At 39.5% G+C, this 10,510-nt stretch overlaps 4 protein-coding genes and 1 non-coding gene across 5 annotated transcripts in view; 3 read left to right on the forward strand and 2 right to left on the reverse strand.

Annotated features, from left to right (window-relative positions):
* The window catches only part of LOC106296200 (nudix hydrolase 16, mitochondrial), a 5,588-nt gene extending 4,491 nt beyond the window's left edge, over positions 1-1,097 (reverse strand). The window contains exons 1-2 of the mRNA XM_013732281.1: positions 674-1,097; positions 225-330 (exon numbers count right to left, since the gene is read on the reverse strand). Coding sequence (XP_013587735.1) covers positions 225-330; positions 674-744 — 177 coding nt within the window. The 5' untranslated portion in view covers positions 745-1,097. The remainder of the gene's footprint in view (positions 1-224; positions 331-673) is intronic.
* A 319-nt stretch (positions 1,098-1,416) lies between these two features.
* On the forward strand, positions 1,417-1,489 carry TRNAR-CCG. Its single transcript has one exon. It is a non-coding gene; the product is annotated as a tRNA-Arg (tRNA).
* Positions 1,490-1,829: 340 nt separating this feature from the next.
* Positions 1,830-1,943, forward strand: LOC106294342 (dolichyl-diphosphooligosaccharide--protein glycosyltransferase subunit 4A-like). Its single transcript, XM_013729893.1, has one exon. The coding sequence runs from the start codon at positions 1,830-1,832 to the stop codon at positions 1,941-1,943; it is 114 nt and encodes a 37-aa protein (XP_013585347.1).
* A 956-nt stretch (positions 1,944-2,899) lies between these two features.
* Positions 2,900-6,414, forward strand: LOC106295078 (telomere repeat-binding protein 3-like). Its single transcript, XM_013730854.1, has 9 exons — positions 2,900-3,120; positions 3,707-3,806; positions 3,894-4,599; positions 4,673-4,846; positions 4,922-5,001; positions 5,107-5,348; positions 5,450-5,740; positions 5,813-5,876; positions 5,953-6,414. The coding sequence occupies exons 2-9, from the start codon at positions 3,726-3,728 to the stop codon at positions 6,154-6,156; spliced, it is 1,842 nt and encodes a 613-aa protein (XP_013586308.1). The 5' UTR covers positions 2,900-3,120; positions 3,707-3,725; the 3' UTR covers positions 6,157-6,414.
* Positions 6,403-9,724, reverse strand: LOC106295077 (factor of DNA methylation 3). The gene is made up of 9 exons (XM_013730853.1): positions 9,615-9,724; positions 8,876-9,278; positions 8,246-8,791; positions 7,997-8,178; positions 7,813-7,902; positions 7,434-7,721; positions 7,129-7,338; positions 6,767-7,024; positions 6,403-6,685 (listed from the first exon to the last, which is right to left on the reverse strand). Exons 2-8 carry the CDS (start codon positions 9,240-9,242, stop codon positions 6,794-6,796), a joined length of 1,914 nt encoding a protein of 637 aa, XP_013586307.1. The 5' UTR covers positions 9,243-9,278; positions 9,615-9,724; the 3' UTR covers positions 6,403-6,685; positions 6,767-6,793.
* Between the last annotated feature and the right edge of the window lie 786 nt (positions 9,725-10,510).

Consider the following 10,510-nt stretch of genomic DNA (forward strand, 5'->3'; position numbering starts at 1 on the left):
ATCCAAGAATCAAGAAAAACAAAGAGAGAAAATATTTGTAAGAGAGAGTTTCCAAAAACAAAATCTTTGTAGTAAACCCTTTCCTAAATATTAAGAGTCTTCTTCTTAAATTTTCTAGTTGTCTAATACCATCTTCATCTCATCGATATTGGATAATTTTCCCAACACTTCGTTTTCAAAGGAAGATGAATCAAAAGCGAGAAGAAAATGCATTTGCTTTATACCTTGGGAAACAAAAGTCCAGGTCCACTAGAAGAGCTGATCATCAACACTTGAACAACTTTCCCAGATTCAGAGTTACCATCTTTTATATACCTAAACGGAATACATCTACAAAACGCGTGCCATTGAACTTGTTAAGAAATATTCCACCATCTCCGACCGAAAACAAAATTTAAAGACAGCATGTCGTGTCATAAAAACCCCAAATCGAAACAAGGACCAAGCATGTCAACATCTTACTCACTAATAATAATATTGTTCTTATCTGTCTATCTCTCGTAAAACCAAAAGCATGAATCCGATACAAAGACAATTCAATATCACGACGCAAGTATAATCATGATCAATATAACCCCCAACAATCTTCAAGTAGAATAAAAGAATCACATTACAGAACCAAAGCATGAACTCCAAAGAGACAATATATAAGGCATGTGTAAGAACACAGTACCCGGCAATGAGACGCGAACCATCCTTGTACCGTTGCTGGAGCCGACCCGTACGCGCGACCAAATCACACATCACCACCACCACCGAAATAACAAAAAAAATATAGCTAGAGGATATTCGAATTATTGGCCATCAAGATGAAGGAGAGAAAAAAAAAACAGACAGAGCCTAGTCGAGGATACGATAATCTTTGGATACCCCAACAAATGCGCTTCTTCTACATCCACCATTGCTGTCTCCAACGGTTGAGAAGAGATCTCCCCATTGATCTGATCTGACGGCTAGGGTGTTAGATCTAGGGTTTGGAAGAGAACACAAATTAGTTACTCGTAATAATTTTATTTAATCGGGCCACTGTGGTGGGGGGGAAGAAGCAAACCGAGGGCGCGAAGAACGGATCGGCACCGTCAGCTAGTCACGTGGGTTATGTGACAGCTTATTAGGGCCCATGGGCCCACTTTTATCAGAGTGTTTGGATTATGAAGCGGTTTAATCTTTTTAATTGAACCGGTTAGTGAAGCGTTAAATAAAGAAACCCTTGGGACAGACATCGAGAGTTCCTGCTGAGTTTCAATACTTTGTTCTGTTCTGTCTTTCTCAGTCTGAATTTGTGTGTTTCTCTGTGTGATGGTGAAGTCCTTTGAATCCGTCTCTGTAGACGAGAGAGAACTGCCAAGGGCTCCTTTCGGATTGTGTCACGTTTTGGGTTTTACATGTTTTGAGTCTCAACTTTTTCTGCAATTTGATCCCATAGCGGAGTGGATATCGCGTTAGACTCCGAATCTAAAGTTCGTGGGTTCGATGCCCACTGGGATCATTTGTTTTCCATGCTTTTTGTGCCATTTTTATCAATCAACTTGTTCTCTAAGCAATGATCATTTGAATTTAGCTCTAGTTGTGTTTATGGAGCTCAGCTGTATGTTGTTGTTTACCGTTATGATTTGCGATGTAATTTAGTGTAGTTAACACATTTTCTTTCTATGTGAAGTTTGTGTTTGATGAAATGTTTTAAGTAAATGGAACGATCTGGGTGTTCCTTAGATAAAAGAAGAACACTGACTCAGTTTAGTGTTACAAAAGAATTGTTTATTCTGTTTTGTTGTTTATTGATGAAACAATAATTGTTTTGCTCAAATGTTGTTTGTGTCGGTGTGCAGATGATCGACGATCAAGACTTGGGGTTTATAGTCAATTTTCTTGGCGTCTCCATCTTCGCCTTGGTAATTGCTTATCATTACGTAGCTTCTGATCCCAAGTACGAAGCGACTTGAGTAATGAAAATTTAGATGATGTAAGGCTTTTTAGTATATACTGTTTCAAACAAACTGAGAAGAAAATAAAAACAGTCTGTTAGAGATTAAAATGTTGTTAGCAGTTGATTAACGAATGGTCCGATCTGGCCCATTAGCCTATTGTCTTGCGGCCCATAATCACCAAGGTTACAAAAGGGTCGACCACCCCATCCACGTGGCGTAGTAGACACATCTAGTAGGTCATGAAGGTATAAACAAAGTACATTCGATTCAACACCTGGCCATAACTATGCAAGAGAACACTTTAACCATTTTTTTTTGTCGGCAACACCATATATACATTAGAAATCAACACATTTTGGCTCTCACATCAGCCAAAATATATTAATTAGTCTACAGAAAATAGCAGGGCATCCAACACAAGAACATGATCATTCATTCACACGCAAATACTCAATTATGCAACCTTAAAAAGCACAGAGCACGTTAATTTCAGCCACATTAGCACATGCATCTACACATCTAAACATATAAACAAATCACCGAGGAGTTCGTTCATGTTTTATCACTCAGATTACTGAACCTCGTGACGACATTATTACCAAAGCTAATGGACTTTCTCAACCACATGGTGGAGTGAGAGAGAGACTACTTTTGTTGTATTAAAAAGACAGACCCCACACCAATCACAAAACACTATTTTATTGTTTTTTTATCCGATTCTAAAATCAAGATTCCTCTGACAAAACCTATCTTCTTTAAGAAATGGTCCGAGAGTGAGGGGTCACCCTCATGAGCCGGTTAACCGGAAGGTAGCGGGGTTTAGAGAGTTTTACTACAAATTGGAATAGCCGGTTAACCGGTTTACACCAACTGCCTGATCTATTGTCATTTGTGTGGTCAATAAATAAAAATTCTTTATTATTTATTTATTCAAGAGAATATAAAAAGTTTCTTTTTTTTTTTTGTTGGTTCTGTTTTCGTCTTCTTCCTTCTTTGCTCTATAGGGACAAACAGACCGATTCATAATTCGAAACTCGAAAAATCCTTCCTTTTTCTTAAATCTCAGAATCTCCAACTCTCTGTATAGATCAGATCCCTTCTTTTTTCTTCTTTTGTAGTACATTATTTACATACATATACAAAAACATCAAATCTGTAATTGAAGCGGTCCCTGATCGTGATCAAGGAGCTGGTGAGGTTAATTCGATCTGTTAACTCTGAGGTTTTTGAGGTGGATTTTGGTGATTTTTTATTGCAAGTTCCGATTTTTTTTAACGGGTCGACAAAATTTTGGCGATTTGATCGAGATCTGATCAGGTTACTCTTTGTTTTTTTTTTTTTTTTCAGCTTGAATGTGATTTTGTTTATTGGAGGTGTAAGCTAATTCTCTCATTTGAGTCTTTAATCTTTTCCCTTGCTCAATTGTATTCTTTTGCATTCCCATGATCCATCCATCTCTCGTGTTCTTAGATCAAGGGCTCTCGGATTTGGTTGTGTTGTTGTTGATCTGATCTGTAAATTGGGTTACTGATTGAATCTTATGGCTGATTCTTGAATCTGTGTGTCTGATCTGCCTGCTTTCGTGTCCAGTTTTGATATAATTAAATTTCTTTTTTTTCAGGTTTATATTAGAGTTTTTTTTTTTGGCTTCTTGTGTGTGAAGTTACTTTGGTCTCTGATTATGCTTAATTCATTTCAGCTAGAGAGATGGTCTTCTGAAGGTTTAATGTTTGTGCTCATTCTTTGTATTTATTGTCAATTTTTGTGTGTCTTGCCAGTGTTATGCTTATGTGAGAGATGGTGTTCAAGAGGAAGTTAGACTGCGTATCTGTTGCCTTTGATTACCCCAATATCCCCAGGGCTCCTCGTTCTTGCAGGGTAAAAAAAAACGATCACGTCATTGATTCTCTTCTGCATCTTTGTTACCTCTCTGTGTCATGAATGACTCTCGGTTGATTTTTTCAGAGGAAGGTTCAAAACAAGAGAACCGATGATAATGATGACGCTCAGATGTGTGCAATGGACTTGCTCGCTTCTCTAGCTGGAAAGATACTAGAGGAAGGCCAGAGCTCCTCAGCCTCTTCCAATGCATTCGAAGGGAATGCTCACGAGAATTTCGGCAAAGAAGTCAAAACTGAACGAGAAGATCATGACAAGCCTCTTAAATCTGAGTCGTCTGACCAAGGAAACTCTGTTTCAATGCCTACGTATGAAAACACTAGCGACAAGTGTGTGGTAAACAGCTTCTTATTTCCTGATAACGACGGCATTTTGGAGCGAACTCCTCCGATGTCTGATCACAAGAAGATTCATGGGGAGACGGGTGATGTTAATGTGAATCCTGGGTTTGAACAAAGAGAAGCAACCGGTGGCTTAACCGCTAACACTTGCAACTTAGAGGATAAAACTGCATTAGATGTGCAGTTTCCTAAACCAGTCTGCGTGGATGGTGATGATCTGAAATCGCCATCTTGCGTGAATATGATCCCTAATGGTTCCCTTGCTAGACATGGGAATCATACTAACCTAGTTAGAGATGATGATGAAAAGTTATATAGTTCTCGTAAATGTAGCAATAAGTTTACGTCTTATAAGTCTCCAGCTATTAGAAGAATAAGAAAGTCCAAATACTCGAAACAAGTCTCCAAGGATTTTGGACACTACAGAGCTGGTAAGTATCTAAATACATTTCTTCATTTTTTGCTATTATGCCCTATTCTTACTTTTGGTTCACGAGTGTCTAGATGTTGGCATAAAGGCTCTTTACCGCAAAAGAAAGTCATGTTATGGATACAACACATGGAAACATGAGACCATCTATAAGAGGAGAAGATCACCGGACAGAAGCTCGGTTGTAACTTCTGATGGTGGACTCAGTAATGGAAGTGTTTCCAAGTTACCTGAGAAACGAAAATCAGGTAGTTATTGCAATTCTTCAGTTATCTTATCTTAGCTGTTGTGGTTCTCAATCATTTTTTGAATCTCTGGTGCAGTAAAGCTAAGCATCAAGTCCTTTAGGATTCCAGAGCTTTTTATTGAAGTTCCAGAAACTGCAACAGTAGGATCACTCAAGGTACATTGCAATGTTCATCTTCTTTCATTCTCTGGCACATGCTTGGCTCTCTTGTGTGTGGACATTAAGGTATTAATCGTGATCTTTTGACTCTTTTGGTTACAGAGGACCGTGATGGAGGCTGTCAGTGTTTTACTCAGCGGTGGAATACGTGTTGGGGTATTGGTACATGGGAAGAAGGTCAGAGATGACAAGAGAACTCTGTCACAGACTGGGATCTCATCTGAAGAGAATCTAAGCAACCTTGGGTTCACCTTGGAGCCTGGTGGTACCAGCAATGGTCCCATACCTTTATGTTCCAAAGATCCTGTGGTGCCAACAACAGAGCCGACAAGCTTGTGTGAACGGTACTAAAGAAACTCACTAACTTGTCATTGTTCTGCTGCGGGATTTGCTTTAATCCCGCAGAAGATTCCTAAGCAAAAGCGCTTCTTGATGATCTTCCCAGGTCTGCTGCGGCTTCTCCCAATGCAGATGATGTGATTAATTCAGGGAGTATTGTGGACAATAAACTCGAGTTAGTCCCATATCAGAGTGAGATATCTGTTGATGAACCTTCATCAGACTCAAGAGCGCTTGTTCCACTCCCAGCCTTGGAGGAAGTTAAGGCGCTTGCCATTGTGCCACTGAACCAGAAACCTAAGCGTACTGAGCTTGCCCAGCGCAGAGCCAGGAGACCTTTCTCTGTGACAGAGGTAGAAGCTCTCGTACAAGCAGTTGAGGAACTCGGGACTGGAAGGTATATAGTTAGCTTCATGTGGTTCAAAACTCAAAAGCTAATAATGGTTGATATATATCTCATCACACACAGATGGCGTGATGTGAAATTGCGTGCTTTCGAGAATGCTGATCACCGAACCTACGTGGACTTGAAGGTAAAAAACATTAATCACAAACATATCAAGTCTCGCAGTGACTGAATGTTGCAAGAACATGTGATTTTCTATACAGGACAAATGGAAGACGCTGGTCCACACAGCAAGTATATCACCGCAGCAAAGAAGAGGAGAGCCGGTGCCACAAGAACTGCTAGACAGAGTGTTGAAGGCATACGGGTATTGGTCGCAGCACCAAGGGAAACATCAGGCGAGAGGAGCACCTAAGGATCCAGACATGAACAGAGGTAGAGCTCTTGATTCAGGTGTTTCAGTGTAAAAAGGAGGCAAGCATTGGTGGGTGGTGGGTGTACATATGAAAACAAGAATAATTGTAAACTCAGTTTCTGCATAGACTCGTCTTTCTCCTACATTTTTTTTTTCTGCTTTGGCATTTTGTAAATGACTCAACAACGTTTAGCTTTTCTGTACTTGTTTTTATCTCAAACTGATTATGCTGTGTAAGATGGTCAGTCCAGAATGTAATTCTAGAGATTCTTTTATAAAGTGAGATAACACAGTGGAGTGTTGGTTATTAGTGATACTTACAAAGAAAACATTTTGCTGTTCTTCACAAATGAATTGACCTTCTGTAAGGCTTAGAAGCTTCTAACAATCTGTTACTTATTTTTCTACAATATTTTAACGATTCGCCAACCAAGTTCCTTATATTCTAACAACTAATCCCTATTCTAAGACCCTGAGTGCATCAAAGACAGACACTTATTGAACATGGCATCTTTGGCAAGAACGCCTCGCAGTTCTTGACATCCTCCATGCGCACAAGTTTTTTTTCCAATCTCCGTTTGCTGCAACATCAAAAGAAACGACCTAAGATTAGCAAATTTCGAAAGAAGCACAAGTTATATGGAGCTGGCAGTTATGTGTACCTGGTGGGTAAATGCGAATATAACGTGTTAAGGCTTATGACGCTTTGCCTGATTCCATTGCTCCAGCAAACAAGTAACACCCTCCTCCAGCGTAGCCTTCCTCTCTTCTCTAAAGTTCCACAGCTCCGAGGAGACGTACCTTCCACTCGGGTTATACTCGTTTATCTCCTGCAATGCATTTGCCACTGCTTGGTACGCATCATCCCCCAGTTCAATCTTCAGTGTTCTCAACTTCTCGTCATCCTCATCTATCACTTCCTGACAAAGATTTTACCAAGCACCAATTCATTAGCCAAGTCCAACATCCATATGCGGATACACATGCAAATGAATAACACTTAAGAAGCATATTATTTAGGTACCACTATAGTTTCTGCAGCATCAAGCTTTATCCGTTTGAAAGGATGCCAATCTGGATCCTTAAGATATTCTTCCCATAGCTGGATGATTTCAACTGCCCAATCCTCTAGATCTTCTTGACAATACTTTCTTCTCATTGCTTCCATGAAAGGTTTGGTGTCAAGCTCCCCCATTCTCCTTACACCAATATGCGATCTCATGTCTCTCAAATTCTACAATCAAATTAAGAAAAACCATTTAGAGGAAAAAATCAAGTAGTGAAATAGATGTATGAGACCGTTGTTCGTATGAAATAGAATCTACATACGCTGATCAGTGCTCTTCTAGCTTCTTGAAGCTCATCATTGGTCGTCCGCTCCCGTACAACAAGATCTTGATTAAACTTGTTTACATGTGCAAGCTCTCCTTCCTTCTCACTAAGGTCTCTGAGGTAGGTCTCCACCTTGTTCACAATCTCAGTACCACCGTCCAACTCCATGTGCCTCATCACGCCCAACTGTCTTTTCAGATGTTCAACCTCAAGTTCAAGATCTTGTTTCTGATCAAGCTCTCTTTCCAGTGCAGTGATTCTCTCACGAAGCTTTTCCTTTTGCATCTATGGTTTAAAAACAACGGCAGGACCCTGTCACATAAAGCTTAAGAAGAGCAAAGTTTTTTTTTGAAGAAGGAAGTGTTTTTGATCAGACCTTGTGATCAACAGCCATTTTTTTAACTTTCTCTCTGGCCTTTTGTTGTTCCAAGGCTACTAGTTGAACGTAACTATATTTAGCGGCGCTCTGAAAATAATGGCAATGGAAAAAAAAATTTCAGAAGGAAAGAAGCAAAACCGGATCTTGGTTTAAGGAAATGAGGACGTTAGCATATATATACCTGTTCAAGCTCTTTTGCAATGATTTTCCTCTGTGTTTCATTCTCTGCGTCACGTTTCGCCAAAACAGATTCTCTAATTTGAAGTTCCTTCATCTGAGACTCCAGCTGCGCCTTTTGCTTTTCATGATCAGCAAAGATTCTATTGAAATGATCAGTCGATCTTTGTTGTCTTCCCGTGAGATCTTCAGATGCAAAACACAAAACATAAACAAAAGCAATACACATAGGGATGTGGATCTTGAAGCTCACCTTGATTGTAACCATGGAGAATCTTATCTTTTTCTTCAGTCTCACACTTGAGTGTAATAGAAGTCTTTGAGAATTTTTCCTCTAGCATCCTCAACTGACTCTGTATGTTCTCAGAGATTACATTCAGACGCTGCACAAGCTTATTGTCTTTCCTAGCCTCTTCCTCTGCGAACCTAGAAATACTTTTGAGGTCACCCATCTTCCGCAAGTACTCTCCTATATAGTTAGCTCTATAATAATCATCAGCATTGGCAAGCCATGCGTAAAGGCTAGAGTCAGCAGCACCACCACCACTCAGCCAATCTTTTTTACCATGACCATCTTCTTGATAAGCCTTCTTGAACAGCAACGCATCGTTGAGCCCATTCCAGTCTCTGTTAAACTCAACTATCCCGGTTCCTGAATGACCGAAACAATCCCACACGGTACGAACTCTAATAGGGTTGAATCCTCTCCGGATCAGTTCATCCTTAAGCTGTGGTCCACTCTCCCCAGTACAACACAGACCATCATGTCCCATCTTTGTTGGTATATTAACCAAAATACCTTAACCCCAACACACAGATACAACTTCTATTAGTAATATGCTAACATGAATGACAATAGAGAGATGAGGGCCTTATTGATTACCTTTCCAAGGCCACACAAGTTTCTCGAACTGATCATCATCATAAGCTAGAGGAATATCGCCAGTTAACGATGCCAAGGCCTTTGAGCGCCTAGAGACCGTAGCCGTAGCGTAATCCGCAAGATCTTTACGAAGGTACTTGGCGAGAGCGCGGTGGCAAGCCTTCTCCGTGAGACTTCGTTTCTTAGAGCTGCTGTTACCGACTCCGGAAGCGTGCTGAAGGATGTCGATGTAGAGACCAACCTTCTGCTTGGGGCAGTAAGGACAGAGGAAAGTGCGGTAGGAGACTCTGACCTCGAGCTTTCCGCTCTTGAGCTTTTTGTACAGATTGTTTTCATAATCTGTCATCTTGTTGTTCTTCATCACCATCTTGTTGTTGCATTATTGATTATGCATCAAAAGGAACTGCATAAAAGGGAGCACATTGTTAAAGAAAAAGGTTACATAGTTGGATCAAGTTTAAACCTTTTTCATGATAAAATGTTACAGCTTTACAACAGAACACAATCCTACAGTTAATTGTTTCATTTGTCTCTCTTAAGTTCTATGAAAAACAGCATGCATGTTTTGGTTTTCTGGAGAAATGATGAAACATTGGGATCTAGAGTTCATCGAATTGTGAAACCCTAAAACTGAAAGGGAAAACGTCGGCATCAATCAATCAATCAATTAACGCAGAAGAGAACTGGGGGAAAGAAACGATGAATGTCAAATCAATCAATGAAGACGTAAGATCGGTACCTGAGGAAGAGAAATAGCTCTCTCGAGATAGAGAGACTTCAGCAGATTCTGGAGATCATAAGAACTTTGTTCTGATTCATTTCAACCCGTTTTTTTTTTCTTCTGAGTTCTTGTTTCATTTCGAGGTAGAAGCAGTAAAACTCTGTTTTTGTTTCACGCGCTGTAGTCGCGCGTCGTGTTATATTTTTACAGTGACGGGAAAGTGAATCTTTTTAAAACAGTCTTTTTTTTAAGGTTGCTTAGAACATAATTATTGCAAACACCCATATTATTAGAGCATCGGCATCATCACTGAACTCCACGAGGAGTTCTGGAGTTAATACAGTTTTCAAAAAAAAAAAAAAATTAAAATAAACAAAAACAATGAATCTGTCTCTTTGAGTTCACTGCACTGAACCCGGATCATCACTGTAGCGCGGGCCCCACGACACGTGGCGGCCCGCGATTGGTCCGATTAATAAATTTTTTTTAAAAAAAAACAAAAATCAAACAGAAAAAAAATAATAATAAAAAAATACTTTGTGAATCCTTTTGATGGGGTTCACTAATGATGATGCTCTTAGGGGTTCTATTATTTTTTTAATGTTTTTAAGTACAAAAAGTGAACAAATTTAAGAAACTCCAACATTTAATTACTCCATTGCAAGGTTCTTACAACATTACTTTCACTCTTCTTGACCTGCAAATTACGAGAACAACATTCTTACTTGATCTTCTTTAGCCAATGTTGTTCCAATGTCAAAGACGATGAAACAGAAACAAGAAAACCTCAATAAAATGAATCAATAACCAGAACTTCAAACATGAAACAGAACAACAAAGCATATCATTCTCATTACTCAAACATAACAAGAACATTAACATGAAACAGAGACACAACAAGCACAACAACTTGT

Source organism: Brassica oleracea, chromosome C5 (assembly GCF_000695525.1).
Source record: "Brassica oleracea var. oleracea cultivar TO1000 chromosome C5, BOL, whole genome shotgun sequence".
NCBI lineage: Eukaryota > Viridiplantae > Streptophyta > Magnoliopsida > Brassicales > Brassicaceae > Brassica > Brassica oleracea.